At 44.9% G+C, this 17,372-nt stretch overlaps 1 protein-coding gene across 1 annotated transcript in view; it reads left to right on the top strand.

The window, feature by feature from the left end:
* PIK3CD (phosphatidylinositol-4,5-bisphosphate 3-kinase catalytic subunit delta) overlaps nt 1–15,629 on the top strand; it is a 19,343-nt gene extending 3,714 nt beyond the window's left edge. Inside the window, exons 5-23 of the mRNA XM_010166409.1 lie at nt 101–280; nt 926–1,075; nt 1,389–1,478; nt 2,377–2,598; nt 5,736–5,832; nt 6,218–6,348; nt 7,262–7,321; nt 7,539–7,706; nt 8,156–8,277; nt 8,419–8,562; nt 9,267–9,366; nt 10,231–10,409; nt 10,614–10,723; nt 11,347–11,425; nt 11,667–11,834; nt 12,546–12,669; nt 14,075–14,220; nt 14,477–14,609; nt 15,171–15,629. Coding sequence (XP_010164711.1) covers nt 101–280; nt 926–1,075; nt 1,389–1,478; nt 2,377–2,598; nt 5,736–5,832; nt 6,218–6,348; nt 7,262–7,321; nt 7,539–7,706; nt 8,156–8,277; nt 8,419–8,562; nt 9,267–9,366; nt 10,231–10,409; nt 10,614–10,723; nt 11,347–11,425; nt 11,667–11,834; nt 12,546–12,669; nt 14,075–14,220; nt 14,477–14,609; nt 15,171–15,308 — 2,541 coding nt within the window. The 3' untranslated portion in view covers nt 15,309–15,629. The remainder of the gene's footprint in view (nt 1–100; nt 281–925; nt 1,076–1,388; nt 1,479–2,376; nt 2,599–5,735; nt 5,833–6,217; nt 6,349–7,261; nt 7,322–7,538; nt 7,707–8,155; nt 8,278–8,418; nt 8,563–9,266; nt 9,367–10,230; nt 10,410–10,613; nt 10,724–11,346; nt 11,426–11,666; nt 11,835–12,545; nt 12,670–14,074; nt 14,221–14,476; nt 14,610–15,170) is intronic.
* Nucleotides 15,630–17,372: the final 1,743 nt, after the last annotated feature.

The raw sequence follows: 17,372 nt of genomic DNA, 5'->3' as shown, positions 1-17,372 counted from the left end.
GGAATGTTGTTGCCTATCTGCTGAGCTACTACCACTCCTTGTGCTGATTTCAGCCCTTTGCTGGTGTTTGACAATGTATGCTGTGTTGTTGGGATTGCAGGAGAGCTTCACTTTCCAGATCTCCCCAGCCGAGTTCCCCATCACGTTAATGAGCTATGCTATCAAGAAGCAGGCTACTGTCTTCCGCCATGAGACAGTGGAGAACCCAGGGGACTACACCCTGCAGGTGAATGGGAAATGTGAATATCTGTATGGAAACTACCCACTGTACCAGTTCCAGGTGAGCCCTTTGTCTTACTTTATCCATCAGTCTGTTCCCATATAGCTTCCTCTTGCTGGGAGGGTGGGTTGTGACCTGTTATCCTCCATCAAGGAGGCAGTGATGTTCACAGGAATGCAATGCACCAGTGGTGGCATCTGGATGCTACTCAAGGCAAGGAATACTTCCAGCAACCTAACAGATCCTGATGGTTTTGGGGGCTGGTGATCTAAGCTCATCCCTGGGTACCCAGTGCTGTGTAAATGCATTTATAGATTATAGTTCTAGAAATGTCGGTTGCTTGCATGGTGGGCTGGGGGTTCTCTTCCTGAAAAGTGGGCAAGTAATCCTGTATCCTGTGTTCCTTCCCCTGGCTGTGGGGAGCACTGAATCCATCTCAGTGTTTTCCCTCGATGCAGCCATTTGAGTCAGTTGATGAAATGCCAACTATAAAAGGCACTTCATATTCTCAGTTCTGGCAACATGAGTCTAGTGAGTTGCAGGTTTATAAAGCAAGAGGAGATAAATTAAAATGGGTTTTGGTTGTTGTTGTGCCCTTTCCTTACTCCTTCCACCTGTTTCTGCTTCAGCCAGTTCTGATTTGCATGACTGCTCTTGCCTGCCTGGCTGTCCTTCATCCGTGCTGACTCTGTCTTCTCCCTGCAGTACATTCGGAGCTGCCTGCACAAAGGCCTAACACCCCACCTGACCATGGTACACTCCTCCACTATCATTGCTATGAGAGATGAGCAAACCAACTGTATTGCCAGCCCCCTGAAGATGCCTGCCAAGCCTCCCCCACTCCCTAAGAAAAAGGTAAAAGGGGACGGTGACCCAGCGGGGTCACCCTCAACCCATCCATTGATGGAGATGCTGTTCTTGTCTGGGAACAGCAGCTGGTTCTCCCTGCCTCTGTCAGAGACAGGTTCCTAGCTAGTGTCTAAGAGCTGGGAATTTCCAGTCAACCTTCCAGCTCCCTCCACAACTTCTCTGGTTGTCACAGACTTCATGCAATGCAGTGTGCTTTTCTTTTGGAGCAGAAAGCATGTGATGAGAGATGAGGTCTGGCACTGGCTTGAGAAGTCTTTGTTGCATCTATTTCTCATCAGAACTCTTTTTTTCTTTCTAGCCAAACTATGGTTCTCTCTGGTCCTTAGAACAGTCTTTCTCCATTGAGCTGGTGCAAGGCAGCAAGGTCAATGCAGATGAGAGAATGAAGGTATGTACTGACTCAGTTTGGGGTTTTGGTTTTGTGTTTTGGCTTTCCCAGTTGCATTTGTCTTGTTTGTGTGGTAAGGAAAGCAGGGACCAACAGCCTGATCTCACGTGATTCTCCATTATGCTTCATTCAGCCTTTGGGCAGTTTCTAAACTGCAGCACAACAGGAAGGGGAAGAAAACTTGCTAGCCAGCAGCACAGCAGTGGAGCAATGCATTCTTAAAAACACTCTCCTGCAGAAAGTGTCTAAGTAGCAAGCAGAGCTGCTGCCCTGTGGTGCTATCACTTGACAGCAGCGTGAAGGGGCAGGGAAGTCTGCAAAAAGCAAAGGAGGGGCAATCCACCTCTGAGAAGAGAGAATGATGGGAGAGGTGGTGACTGGTAAAGTTAGGACAGAAAGCATGATGGGCTTTGGGCCCATGGGCTGCACTGCGGGCCTGTTTTGGGGCTCAGCTGTTCACACGTGCCCTTCCTCTGTATTGTTGATTTGCCTCCTCTTTGGCATAAGCACTTGCCCGGCTTGTGGTGTCTGCCCTGCTTTTTCAACGTGAGAGACTCCTGAGCTTTTGCAGCATCTCTGTGGGCAAGGTTTGGTGAATATATTGCCTGACTTTATGGGATGAAACCTATAAAACTCTTATCAATTGATTACCCAAGCATTTTGCAACGATTAAGCAACTCCTGCAGGTTTGCATGAAGGAAAAAGATAACAATGCCCTTACTGAAGTTGAGTAGAGGAAGATAAGGAACTTAATGTCTCAGTGAATCAGAAGAGAGGCAGGAATAGGGCATCCTGTTCAGGGGAGTGGATGTCCTGTCCCACTCCTAATCTCATGTCTTCAGCAAACAGGTCAAGTCCCTGTGGATTCATGGTATTCTCTTATTTCTCCCTCTCTCAGCTGGTGGTGCAAGCAGGTCTGTTCCATGGCAATGAGATGCTGTGCAAGACAGTGTCAAGTTCTGAAGTGAATGTGTGCTCTGAGCCAGTGTGGAAGCAGAGGCTGGATTTTGACATTAACATCTGTGATCTTCCCCGTATGGCACGGCTCTGCTTTGCCCTCTATGCTGTCATTGAGAAGGCAAAGAAGGCACGTTCCACCAAGAAGAAGTCCAAGAAAGCTGTAAGTACAGCCAGTGTGGGACTGAGCCAGGCTTGCCAGTGCTGGGCCCAGGACACCATTCTGAACCAAATGCCCTTTGCTTTCAGAAGACTTTATTAATAAAAGAGCTTACAGAGTGATGGCCAGTAAATTCAACAGGAACAGGAAACTGAGGAGTGGCTGCCTGTAGGAAAGGTTGTTTAAATGTGATTTCTTGTCCAGAAAGACGAGTAAGAAACATCCCCAGCAGCTGAATCCATGTAAAGAGGAATAATTTGTGTTAGTGTCTCTGTTTTGCTGTTCCGCAACTTCCTTGTTTCATAGTTGAGGTTAAACCATCTTCTGGGTTGCATCTTCTTTCTAGTAAGGTCTTTCATGCAAATCTCCCATGGAGCAAATTAACAGTTAAGAAGGGCCAGGAAATTAAGGAATGTACACACTGGTTACAGCAAAGCTTTAGGTGGGGTAAAATGAGAGTGAGAGTCTTCAAGGTTACTGTTCAGATGCTGCAAGCTGAGGATGGAAAGTGTTAAATCACTTTGGAAGCTCTTGTTTTGAGCTTCTGAATCAGAGTTGTAGTGATATTTCTCACTTTCCTAGCCTCTATTCCAGAACTTCTAGCCCGTTAATAATTCAGTAACTAGAAGTAGATGTAAGTGCAGTCTGTAATAGAATTTCTGGTTTCCCAGTGTTGTAACTTAAGCATGATGCCTCTAGCTCTTTGTGTGTGAAGAGTTTTCTTTATGAACAACAAATGCATTTATTCCTCTGCAAATTATTGTTTCTGCAGCCATAAAAACACTGTTACTGTGCTTTAAACAGAGGATTTGTTATGCCCTCTTTACTAGAGTGCAGAGAAATGAGGGACTGCTAAATGTGATCACAGGAGGTTTTAGTCTCGGTTCTGCTAGCTCCTTTTCACTGCTGGGAGGTTCACTGAGCTTTGTTGTGTTGACAACAACAGGGTTCTTGGGGTTACAGTGCGCTGATGTCTGGGGAGCAACAGGAAGCCCACAAGTCCTGCTTGTGTGGACCAGTTTCTGGGTTGGAGACTTCAGACTGGAAACATTTTGAGGCCAGGACCAGGATCAACCTTTTTATTGTTGTTTTTTTTTTTACTTAATAATAGAACTCCAACTCCTGCTGGAGGCTTTTGTTGGGCAGAATATCTGATTCATCGACAGGCTGCATTTTTGTGGTCACACTGGAACAATTTTCAGTTTTGAAGCAGTCGGAAGGAAATCTTGCTCTTCTGATTGACAAAACAAAACCAGCCTGGTTAGCTGAGTTGTAAAGAGGATCTTGTTCATGTGTGTCCTGGTCCTGGGGAAAGGTGGATGCATTCTGGTGAGCTCTTAGTAGAAAATCACAATATTTGCTGGCACTGAGCTCTGCAGAAATGGATTTTTCCACATGGTCAGCTGCAGCTCTGAATAAGGTGCCCAGATCTCATTTAAAATGGTTGGTAAGAGGAGGTTACAGCCAGAGTGCACCCTGGTTTTTGTTTTTGATTAATAATCTTTTTGCTTGCTTTGCTTACAGTACTCAGGGGTTAATTACATGCATGTTGTTTGTCTCTGCAGACTGTCCAGAGCAGATAGGTGGGACTAAATAATTTACTACCACAAAAACAGGCATGCTTGCAGACTGATGGGGGTGAGTCAGAGGGTTAATGTCACCCAGAGGGTTGGCTTTCAGTGGTTCTGTAAGTCATGCAGGAGATATTTCTGTCCTTGCAGTGCTTTTTTTTTGAACCGTTACTTTGCTGGATCTTATCCACCAAAAATCTTGCCTTGCGTTTTGGCAGGCTCTGTGCTGTGGTTTAATGTCATTTACTCTGTTAGAAAAGGTTATTGCTGGTGGTGGTGTTTTGTTTGGCTTTTCTCTGTGATCCAGAAGCTGATGTCTCAAATGGGATTTTACTGATGATACTTAGTCTAATCGAATCGCCTCCAAGGTTTGTGAGAGGCCACTTGGAAGTGATTAATTTTGTCGCATTACGGGAAAATGCTGACTTTGCTACCTCCACCAAGTCCTTTGGTGTACCTTGGAGTGAGCCTGATACATTCTCTAGGATGTCTCAGTGGAACAAGGTGATGTCTCACTGTGGTTCCCTTCAAACATTAAACTCACTAAAACTTTGCCTCGCAGCCTCTTTGCAAGTCAAGTTGCTGTGCTAGTGTCTGCTTAAGCCTTGGTGTTTTCTGAGCAGCTGAGTGAAATGCTGGTGTTGCTGAAACAGTCATATGAAGTAAAGTGTTCCATTTGGGGAACCCGAGCGCAGGAAATCTTAGGTCACTTGTGCAACGTGTCTGTCTGCCCTGGTGGCAGGGAACCGGGTTAGAGCAGAGACGGGTTCTCTTTCTTGGCCACATCCCAGGCACTTTACTTGCTGCAGTCTCCCACCTCCAAAATGAAACTGGCTTGTGTGACTGGGTTGGGCTTGTGGGGTTTATTTTAGGGGGTGTGGGGGGAGATTGTCAGCATAAAGTTTGATTTCTATAGGTAGCTTTTATTATTGTACAAAGGAGCCATGCTTTTCCTTCCCATTATCAGTTATATTCTTTGCATAGTTTTCTGAAGTCAGGCTAACTCTGTGTTCCCCGTTTCAAAATTAATGTCCTTCTCCCTCCCCTCAAACTGTGAAATCTGTGAGGTATATATATGTCATAGCTTCTTCAAATACCAATTGTAGAGTTGCAAGGCATTACTGGAAACTTAAGAGATTCTTCAGCTACGCAAAACATCGGGTTATGAAGTTTTACATGTATTTGTGGGGAGTGTTTGGTGCCATTCAGCACTACACAAAAGCCCTTAGGTTTTTGCAAATATCTGAATTTGATGCCATATTTTACTCTGATTTTAGGAGAACTTGCAAGGTAAGCAGGCAGGGCTACCTGGAGTGGTATATTCTTTACAGCAACTCTTTGGTGAGGGGGTGCCTACACACTCTTGAATGGCAGGTTACCTCCTTGTAGCTTTCTGTGTAGCAATTTGCAGTTTTGGAAGAGATCAAGATAATGTGTATTCCTCTTCCTGGCTGTTGTGAGCATTTTGCTTTGCATGGGGATATCTCATTTTCTTGTTAGTTCTTCTCTTCCCTTCATCCAGCTTTTGCAGTTACAGCACCCAAATGAGCTTCCTTCCTTGCTTTGCAGGACTGCCCGATTGCCTGGGTGAATGTCATGCTCTTTGACTATAAGGACCAGCTGAAAACAGGGGAGTGCTGCTTGCACATGTGGTCCTCCTTTCCAGGTATGTCAGGACAGAGCTACTGTATTATTTTGTGTCTTTAGTCTCTACCACAATGACAGGAGACACCCTGCACTCTGCATTGCTGTCCACTAGGTTGTAGGAGAGGCCACAATAGTTGAGACTAGCAAACCCAGTACAACTACTGCTCTAGACTGTGGTGGCATCTGGAGCCCTGCTGGGATGAAGGCCTTGTTTTGATTGGCATAGAATGTATGACATAAAGAGGTTGCTGCTGTCCCAAAGATGCCACATATACTTTGCTTGTGAGAGGTCAGGAAAATGAAGTGAATGCTCAGTGACAGAGCTGGGAGCAGCCTGTGCTCTGCTTTCTGGTCCAAAGCTTCTGAAGATGATGGTTCATGGGTTTCTGTACTTTGCTTTTCAGATGAGAAGGGGGAACTTCTGAATCCCATGGGCACGGTACAATGCAACCCCAACACAGAGAGCGCAGCAGCCTTGGTCATCTGCTTCCCCAGCGTTGCGTCGCATCCTGTGTATTACCCGTCCTTTGAGCAGGTAGGGGATGTGGACACTTTCTTGGGAGGCACAGAAATTCCCTAGCTTTGCTGGCACAGGAGCATACAGTGGCACTGTCTCTTGGGTGGCTGTTGACAGGGACCAGCTACAAGCAAACCTGATGAATAGATGTTAATTGAAAATTTGACTTTTTCTGTTAACTAATGGACCTTTGAGTGAGTATTTCCCAAGGTGTGAATTTCTGTGAATTACTGAGGTGCGTTTGTTTAAAAAATGGGTTTAACTGAGCTGCCTTTAAACTGCAGGCAGCATCAGGCTCTATAGGGAGGAAGAGGAATAAAAGGGGAAATGAGTGAAAGTAGCAGCTCTTCCCTTTCAGCACAGAGTGATAATGTGCCTTGTGGTGTGGGGTTTTTCCATCTGTCACTGCAACTGGCCAAACACTTAAAGTGGAAGAAGAAATGTGCCCATTACAGGAAAGAAAGGAGATCTGCTCTGCCAGGGACATGTCCACATGCTCCCCGTGATGCATGTTCTGGCTCAGGAGCTTTAACAGATTGTGCCAGTGTGCAAGGTGGCTTGGGCAGTGCTGTCTGCTCAGTGAACACACGCCAGTTCTAAGAATCTGGAATGGCTCATGTTAGCCTGGAGCTTGGTGACTCAGAGCCCCTGTTCTCAAACTGGATGGGTGTGTAGATGTGCCCTTTTGCAGGGAAGGACTCACCTTTTCATTCTTGTTACTGCCAGGGAAGGTGGTCTGTGGGCAGTTAGGTTAAACCTCTGAGCAGAGGGGCCTGCTCAGTACTGCACTTAGGCTGGGAGAGGTGTGATTCCCTTCTCCTGAGATGGCAAGTGACTGATCTCTAATGTAGCATAAATGCCTTAAGTGATGACAAACTAGAAGTTCAGGGGATATGAGAAGCCTTTCTCAGACTCTTTATTTGTGTCCCAGCTGCTGGAGTTGGGGAGGAATGGAGAACAACCCCGTGCTGCACCAGAAGATCCTGAAGAGGTGAGTCTTCTGGCATCAGTTTTTCAGCTGTGTACAGGCTATGTGCAAGCCTAGTTTCATAGATCAAGTTATATATTTCATCTTACCCCCAAACCAGCTTTTTTTCACCAACCTGGGTCATGCCCCATCCCTATAAGGTCTCTCTGGGCTGAGCAAGCCCTTTGGGGACTCAAGACTGAGTCTTGTGTATGTTCTTTCCTGTGATTCCCATGAGCAGAAGTTACAGCTGAAGGAGATACTGGAGCGGAGGAGCCACACTGAGCTATATGAGCATGAGAAAGACCTGGTGTGGAAGATGAGATATGATATCCGTGACCAGTACCCACAAGCTTTGGCAAAGCTGCTTATCATCACCAAATGGAACAAGCATGAAGATGTTGCCCAGGTGAGGATGCTGGGGTTGGCAGCTAAGGCTCCCTTTTTGATCCATCTTTCAGTATCTACATTCCTGTGGTGTGTTTGGGCGGCCAGCTTAGGAGGGAAAACTGCAGGAAAGAAAAAAACCTGTTTAATTCATGGCAGAAATAGGATCTGGATTGGATATTTTTAACTCATAGCGAGAGACCAGCACAAGCTGCCTCAGGAGGTCAGTGAATCTCTGCTGCTGAGAACATCAGACATCAGTTAGGGATGGCCTCTGTGCTGCTCATCCCTCCTTACTTCAAGAGCTTGGTATTGGCAAACTTGGTCTGAGGCATCTATAAGTAATGTTTAAGATAGAAGGTTTACACCCCCCACAAAGGAGCTGCTGTTCCATCAGTAGAGTTTTAGATTTTTATCCATTGTTATAAAATCCTTGTTCCTTTTTTTGCTATTTCTTTTTTTCCCTTACAGATGATTTCCCTGCTTCAGACCTGGCCAGAGTTGCCTGTCCTGAATGCCTTGGAGCTGTTGGATTTTAGCTTTCCTGACCGTTATGTTGGTTCCTTTGCTATCAACTCATTAAAGAAGCTGACGTAAGTGTTCACCACAAAGGATATGCAGAGCCCCTTTCTGTTTATGTTTTGGGCTGTGAACAAGGCAGACAGCCTTGTCTTTACATTTTTTCCAAGTACACACAAGTAAGGTTGTCTTTTATGTTTCCTTTCTGTCCACAGAGATCATGAATTGTTCCAGTATCTGCTACAGCTTGTTCAGGTGCTTAAGTATGAATCCTACTTAGACTGTGAATTAACCAAGTTCCTGCTGGACAGGGCGTTATCCAACCGTAAGATTGGTCACTTCCTCTTCTGGCATCTGAGGTAAAGAGCAAATGTTTTAGGCTTTTTCTCAGCAATCAAGTGAAAGCAGCATGTACTGTTTTTGTCACTGTTCTCTGAAGTGAGACAGCAAGCACGTCTGTATGTGTAGATGCCAGGGTATTTATTTAAAGGCTACTGTCCTTTAACTGGCATCTTTCATCAAAGCATTGGTGGGATTTCCTTGCTGTGATTACCAAAACCCAGAAACTGCTGCTTTTCACTTGGGACACTGAATAAGGATTATTCCAGGAGGACACAAAATCTGTTTGTTTGCTATTTTTTTCTTCTGTTGTTGTGGTTGGTGGTGGTGTCTGGATTAGGCTCTGTTTTCAGAATCTGTATATATATATATACACATGCCAGTGATTTGAAATTTACTTTGGTCAGCCCTGGCTACCTGCCAGCTCTGAGCCATAGGCTCTGAACTGCCCTCACTCCTTAAGTAATGTTCTTAAAGGAGTGGTTAGCAATTTAGTCAGCCAGAAAGATGTCTCATCCCTTCAAGCAACAGTTCTTCCACATCACCTTCCAGGGGGGGTTAATTTATTTTTTTTCCCTCCCCAGTACACAGAAAGAATCTAAACAGCAGCTGATCTTGTGCACCCTCCTCGCCCCCCCTCCCTGTCCTTGTGCTGGCATGAATGGCAGAATTAGTCACTCACTGCAGTGAGTCAGAATTGCTTCAACCTCTCTCCTTCCCCTAGGTCAGAAATGCACGTTCCTGCAGTTGCGTTGAGGTTTGGCCTGATCCTGGAAGCATACTGCAGAGGCAGCACCCATCATATGAAAGTTTTGATGAAACAGGTAAAAATTGCTTTTAGCTGTAAGGTTGACTTTCCTCTTGCCTGGAGCTGATTCTCAGCTGTTAGCTTTTCCAACTTAATGGTATCAGTAATACAAAAAAACCCTTTTAACTGCTATATTGGTTTTGGCATATCTCATTAAGGGCCTGGAATTCTTCATCACATGTGGCTTTGCTCTTCTCTTACTGACCCCCACATGTCCCAGACTACACTGTGTGTCTAGAAAGGTTTTAAGTGTTCAAAGACAGCTGCTGTTATTAGCTGAGTTGAATGAGTTACCATTTAGTAGGAGCTGATCACAACTGATTCAGAGCAGTGCACTTTTCTCTTTCCTTCAGCTGCTGTGTGCAGGTAACCCTGCTACTTGCCCACTCTCAAACTTCTCCGTTATCAATCAAGGATCACTGTACCTAATTCAGAAGTGAGAGACTCATGTCTACATGAAGTTGTATCTAAGATGTGACCACAAACCAGTGCTGCTTCTATTTTCAGGACTCAGTGGCACTTCTATATAAGCAGAACTCCCCAAAAGCATTGAAGGGCAGGGGCTGTAGGTCTCATCCTCCCTTTTCTAGCGTGCACCTCACCACTTCCTTTGGTGCCTGATAAATGTGCGTTATTCCTGGTGCAGAACTTACCTTGCAGTGCGTTTGTGCCCAGGAGACTATCCAGAATTGATTATAGATCTCCCTCAAGCAGATGCTGCTAAATTAGTTTTGTTGCAATGTGTGAAATTGCCACAAGTTGAGGAGAAAGTAAGAGATGCAACCAAGGTTTGCATTGCACAGTAGATTTTAATAGTTTTGAAACTTTCTCCAGGAATTTCCTATTTGTTAACCCTGTTCCCTCCCTGCCTTTTTTTCAGGGAGAAGCACTCAACAAGATGAAAGCTCTGAATGACTTTGTTAAAGTCAGTTCTCAGAAGGCCACCAAGCCTCAAACCAAGGAGATGATGCATATGTGCATGAAGCAGGAAACTTACCTTGAAGCACTTTCCCACCTCCAGTCCCCCCTGAACCCCAACATTATCCTCGCTGAAGTTTGGTAAGGAAGATATCAGCATCTCTTAATTGGTGCTGCAGGCTTTATCCAACAGCAGAGCCAGGCTTCTGGTTAGCCCGAGGTTCTCTTTTCTCCCCCAAGTCACCAGTCCCCGTTAGCATTTGTAGATGCTGTTGAATTTGCAGCTTAGATGGCTGCTTTATTAATAGATGGAAACTCTGATGGTAATATTTTTGTTTCCTCTAGTGTGGATCAGTGCACCTTTATGGACTCCAAAATGAAACCTCTATGGATTGTGTTTAATAATGAAGAGACGGGTGGTGGTGGAGTGGGTATTATTTTTAAAAATGGAGATGGTAAGTTTTTAAAGGATATGTTTCCACAAGCATAATGGTCTCAAATATTTATTGTGGTGATTGGGCCTAAATATGGACCATTAAGATGTTGTGTAAACGAGGAGCATGCACATGTTTGAGTTTTTTGACAGTAATCTGGAGATAATATAAACTCTCCTCTGTACTTCACTTGCTGCCCTCTTCATTAAGATTTTAGCACAGTAGTAGCTGGAAATGCACAGTAAAAAGAAACTTGATGAGAGGCCTGAAAGAGCTACAGCAGTGCAAGCTTTGAAGGGTTGGAGTGGCTGCTGCCCACTGTTGTGTCCACACAGATGTTTTTTGAATTGCTACACTGACTGCTATGGGAAGAGCTTTGGCAAAGTGAAGTAGCGTGTACCTCTGTCAGCATAATCGTGTCTCAGTTAAGGTAAATAGTGTGGTGGCTTTACGCTGTTACCACACTAGTGACCACTGCTCTGTGCTGATGTTCTTTACTAGCTAGACCTGGCAAGTGACAAACGTGGCAAAGGTCCCTCTAGCAGCCTGTTTCAGGGGCAGAACAGGCACCACTTGCAAGAGCACAAGAGGAGGGGAGAACAGGAGGTACTTACAACCCTTGTTTCTTTTGCAATGCTGCCCAGATCTTCGTCAGGACATGCTGACTCTGCAGATGATCCAGTTGATGGACATCCTCTGGAAGCAGGAGGGCCTGGACCTGAGGTGAGTAATACACACACAGTTGTCCTACTGCAATGATAAATCACGTGTGGTGAGGCCATTTTGTCTGCAAGCTTATTTTGTCCCTGACAGGTCTGTCTGGTATTCTCTGAGCAGCTAGTCAGGTTTTGTGGAACTGAGGAGTAGATACAGAGTAGACAGGACAGACCAGGGAAAGCTTAAAAGTCAACACAACTCAATTTGGGGCAAGAATTCAGTGGAAGGGTTTTTTTCATCTCTGCAGGATGACCCCTTATGGCTGCCTCTCCACAGGAGACAAGACGGGCCTGATAGAAGTAGTCATGCATTCAGACACCATTGCCAACATCCAGCTGAACAAGAGCAACATGGTGGCCACTGCAGCCTTCAACAAGGATGCGCTGCTGAACTGGCTCAAATCCAAGAACCCCGGGTAAGTCACCTTTTACTCAGTGCTGCTTCCTTCCAGCTGGAGACCCTGCTTCTGCTTTGCTCATTTTTTTTTTCCTTCAGTTGTGCATATTTCCAAGCTGTCCCACAATACCTGTGGCTGCTTCACTGCCAGGGCAACACTGGAAGGCGTCATGGGGATCTGTCTGGGTCTTGAGCAGAAATGGAGGCATCTGGGTTACTGTTTGCAAGTTTTTTGATCTTAGATAGGTTAAGGTTGCACTGTCCACAGGCTGGATCCAAACCTTGATCTTCCCATCAGTCCTGTTGCACAATGCCAGAAGTGGGAGGTGAAGAAAGAAAGCAGCACAAAAGCTGTGTAGGTCGAGGTTTTACTACAGACAGAAACAGGCAGCAGCAATACATTGGTGCTGCTGAGACTTAACAGGGCACCAAGACGAACCATTCTAGGAGCCCGCTTTGTCTTTTGGATCTGTGGGGATCTAGAAATGAGTTGATTTAGTTGAGATTGTAGACACAACCTTAGCCAGACCTTTCCAGTCGCAGACAGTTGTTATTGCAGCTGCTTTTTGTAAAGCATGGGTGGGAGCGCTGCCTCTGGAGAACACTACAGACATTCAAACCTGATTCCCTTACCTTCTCCTGCAGGTTGCTATGGGGGAAGCTGTAAAAACAGTGAAGTGCTGGTGTTCAATGTCAAATTCTCTTTCAATCTTTTTCTCACCCTCTTCAGTGATGCATTAGAACAAGCCATAGAGGAGTTCACTCTCTCCTGCGCTGGGTACTGCGTGGCAACATATGTGCTGGGGATAGGTGACAGGCACAGTGACAACATCATGATCCGGGAAACTGGACAGGTATGGGATTCACTGCTGCTGTTGGAGTACTGCAAGAGGGGCCTGAATGCTACTTAGCAATGGACAGATACATCCAGTGCAATCCTACTGCTAAGGAATGTACCTCACCTTCCAGCCCAGAGCCAGACTGGACAAATATTCTCAATAGCTTCTATCATTAAGAGGGTAAATACAGTTTTATAATTTGAATTACAATTCTGTAAGCATCACTGCCATCAACTGCTGCTGTTAATACCCACTTTGAAATTACAGTGGAGCAATTCATACCCCTCAGACCTAAAATTGGCTGCAGATGCAAACTCAAGCACTTGTGCTATCAGTCCTGAAGACAAATTGCTTGTAGTTGCTAGGTAAATTACGAGGTAAGATCCTCAGTTACTTACCCAAGTTGATGTATTTATAGTCTTCTGCCTGGAAAAAATGTGAGGTGGTGGTTTTTTTGTTTGGTTTGGGTTTTTTTAAATGAATGCAAGTGCTCAGCATGGTTTTAATTTCCCATTGATTCCTGTACTGATTCCTATACATCTCTGTTCCACAAGAACAGTTACCAGAGTTTGTATCTTCTCATACACTGTTTGGAAGACAAAGGGCAAAACTAAGAAAAAGAAAATCCCTTTGGTAACAGGACGTGTACTAAACTACTTCAGTAACAGCTGTCTTTTTGTTTAATTGTGAATTCTACAAAGCCCAGACAGCCCTGTGCTAGACGGTGCAAGGTAAGTCTCCTGCAGGTCCAGGGAAGTCAGCTAGTTAGTTAATATTTGAAAGTAAGAAATGGGCTGCTGATGTTTTGAGACTTGTATCTCTCGGGTAAAAAAAAAAAAAAATGCTGGGCAAGGAGCTGACAGAACTGTTTGTGCAGAGCAGGGGCCGCTCAGTTATTTATCCACGTGGGGGAGCTGATGCCCTGCGAGACACAGCCTGGGGTTTGGTATCTCTGGGGTTTACAGCTCTGCGAGACTGGCTCGGTATTTAAAAAAAAAAGAGAGGTGTGGACAAAGCGCCCCCCTGAGCAAGTCAGTTCTGTAGCAACTTGGGACATCTGTCTTCTTTCCACACACTGTCCAGGACTGCAGACTGCAGTGGTAGGGTGCCCAGTGTAGTTCTTTCTGCTTCTACTAGTGACACACTCAGGCTTTACAAAAACCTGACATTTGTTCAGATAGACCAAGTACTGAAGAGGTAAGTGCCTTTTCTGTCCCATCCAACATCTAATTACACTAGAGAATATCTTGGCAAGTAAATATTCCCTCTTTTCCCAAAGAAGTGCCATGGAAGATGTCATTTTTCTCCCTCCCAAAATCCTGTAGTATCTTTTGAATACGGTAACTGTGAAGAGAACTCAGCACTCATCAGCTAAAATAGATGCTATTCTGAAAACAATTTTTTTCTTCTTTATTTTCAGCTGTTCCATATTGATTTTGGTCACTTTTTGGGGAACTTCAAGACTAAATTTGGTATTAATAGAGAACGAGTTCCTTTCATCTTAACCTACGACTTTGTGCACGTCATCCAGCAAGGAAAAACTAACAACAATGAGAAGTTTGAAAGGTAAGTGTTAGCACTTAAACTTGACTTAAGCTTTTTAAGCTCTGAATTTCAGAAGTTATTTCCACCAATGCTATGTAGCTGATAGCTGCCTATACACATGAAAGCAAATAAATCATTATCTACCTGTTAGAGACAGTGAAAGAGCTTTGTAGCCATCAATGCAGACAGCAGACTTCAGAGTAATACCTAGCCTGGCTTTATAAAATGCTGTAGCTGGCAGTCTTCATTCCTTTGCCTCATCTTCCTTTCTGGACAGATTCAGGGGTTATTGTGAAAAAGCCTATATGATTTTGAGGCGCCATGGTCTTCTCTTCCTGCACTTGTTTGCACTGATGAAAGCTGCTGGCCTGCCAGAACTCAGCTGCTCTAAAGACATTCAGTATCTAAAGGTAAGAGAAGCAGAGTCCAGATATAGTTAAAACTGAATACCTGATCGTGTAGCTCAGGGAGGAGGAGTTCAGTGGGTGAGGACATATTCTTTGAAGCAAATGAGTTCCAAAAATCCTGAGTAGACGTCCATGGTTCGTTTGCAGGACATCAGAAATGTCAGATGCTGGTGTTCAGGAAATAACTTCAGGTTCTTCAGCACAAAGGCAGTAGGTACCTTGTGGAACCAGCTTGCAGGGAAGGAGACAGAGCTCTTTGGTTGTCTTATTTTTTCCTGCTCCCAAGCTTACCTCTAAAATTATAACAACCCTGCCCTGGCCAACTGAAAGACAGCAGCTTTGTACTAGAGCACTAAAATCTACTGTTCCCCACATTTATCAGAATGGAAAAAACCTGTGCAATTACAATAACTACTTAAACCAGTTCATGGCTACTGGTTCCCTACTCAGCGCTCCTTTCAATGGAGTAAGTTCTTAGCAAGTAAACACTTGAGTAGTTGAGCAGTTAATTGTTCAATTGCATTTTCAGTGAGACCATTCTGATTTTTTGCCTCTTACCTTCAGGATTCCTTAGCTCTGGGGAAAACAGACGAGGAGGCACTGAAGCACTTCAGACTGAAGTTTAACGAAGCCCTGCGAGAGAGCTGGAAAACCAAAGTGAACTGGCTGGCGCACAACGTATCCAAAGACAACAGACAGTAGAGCAACAGCCTGCACACTTGCTCCAGAGAATGTAGAACCTGCACTGAGTCCAGCAATTGGAGACAGGTTTTTAAAGACTGATGAATGTTGCCCTGTTGAAGATCCTGCACCTGCGTTCCCGGAGATCAGACATTTCCTGACTGAAAAGTTGTTGGACTGTCATCAGCCACATAGTGGTGTCTGCTCTAGGTCTTTGGGGGACAAGGGAGAAACCTGAGGCAATAAAATTACTGCGTACAGTGAAAGGTAGGTCGATGTACTGTATCCTTCAGAACTTGTTAAGCTTCAAATACATCTTCTAATGGAAGAGTTCAGGCAGTTGTAACACCCTTCCACTGTGTTCATGTGTCTATTTCTGTTTCCTTGAACATCTGTCTGAACACCAAGAACCTACTGTCCCTGTAGCTCTTACAGTGCGTCTTCTAGGTGCCACCATTACAGCTCAGAGGCATTCACCACGTGATTGCTGCTCCTGCTCTGTGTCAGTACACCCAGGTAGGTCAGCTTAAATCACCACTGAACCCGACTTAAATTCTCTTACTCTGCATTGTGACAGGGTTAAAAATATGTGGTAAGACTTTCTCTCTGCTACAGAGGCCAAAGTGTTCTGAAACTGAATTGGAACCCATCTGTTGCTGTCAAAAAACTAATGCTGCAAGAAAAGGCTTGAATTGGCCCATGGGTTAGGTATTTTTGTTTGCTTTCCTAAGTCAGACTTTAGTTGAGCCTCAAGCAGTTCCTGGGTTTCTGCATTTATTCTGGTTTTAAGCCTGAAAATTGTAAGATTTTTCAAAATTGGCATGGAACATTGGCTCCACGTGTTCCTGTTGGGGTACATTAGAGCTCCTTTGCCACCTGGTTTCCCTGTAGAATGTGTCTGCAGGGCTGTGGCCCACACCTACGTAATTACTGGGATATAACACTGTAATTCCAGTGTCAGCTGGGACAGCTGGTCCCATTCTGTGCCCAAGTTATTTGGCCAGTGTCCCTCCCTGTGCAAGGACAGGAGTGCCAGATGAGTGGGTTTAACACTGAAACACTTATTACAGAAAATTGCAACTCAGCTCACCCTCTTACAAATTTGTTCCCTGTTCCTTTCCCCACCTTTCTCCTCTCAACCACGGCACGTGACTCTGTTAGTAGAGCTGGTGTGCAAAGGCTGCATGTCAGTACAGGGGTTCAGCCAAGGAGCAGGCTGTGGTCATCTCTGCTGGTACCTCAATCAGGACAAACTGTCTGCTCCAGCCTCCTCCTGTTCTCACTGCCACCTCTGTCTCCTTCCCCCGTGGAACCTGTCCCATCTCCCACATGGTGCTGTCATCAATCACCTCTTTCTACTTAAGTGTCATATTTTTGTCTCCAGTTTGTGTCCTCACCTGGTGAGCAGCTCTGAGCATGGCTGTTGCACAGGGACAGATGAACAGGAGCCACAGCTGCCACTCAGGGCCTGCCAGGAGCATAGTTGGGGACGTCCCGTGGGCTGCAGTGGTGTGGTTCAGTACCTGCTTCCTTTAGCAGTTCCCTGGGGTGCTTCCTTCCATTTCCCCATGTTCTCCACAACATCAGGTTCCTATGGAGGTGCTGTCATTCCTCATTCCTGCCTTTTAAAGAATAGCACAGTCCAATTTTCAGGACACCTGTGAAGCTAAATCCTGTATTTGATTTGTATGTTCTTAACTAGGTTGAACAATTTTCTTTTACTCCCAGAACTGTTTTTTTAAAGTCTTACACTTACCTATGTTGGTTAAAAATAAAAATACAGGCAGTTTAAATCTTGTTTCTCAAGTCACAGGAGATGCAGGTATTGTCAAATGCTGGACTGTTCTCTCATGTAAATTTAGCTTTCAGGTCTGGTTTAAAATTCCCACAAAACCAGCAAGTTTAGGACAGAGACTGGCCTGGCCTGTTTATTCTTAGTGTATCTTCCCTGTCATGGGATAAATTTGATTTGATTTGATTGTGTTTTCACATCCAGCACATGGGTACAACTCATTTTTGGCTTTCAGCTTTTTTTAGTACTTTAAAATCAGGTACCCCTGTACTTTAACATTTAAAGAATGCTGC

Source organism: Antrostomus carolinensis, unplaced genomic scaffold, assembly GCF_000700745.2.
Source record: "Antrostomus carolinensis isolate BGI_N321 unplaced genomic scaffold, ASM70074v2 scaffold20754, whole genome shotgun sequence".
In the NCBI taxonomy this organism is placed as follows: Eukaryota; Metazoa; Chordata; class Aves; order Caprimulgiformes; family Caprimulgidae; genus Antrostomus; species Antrostomus carolinensis.
This window is presented reverse-complemented; position numbering and strand designations above follow the sequence as displayed.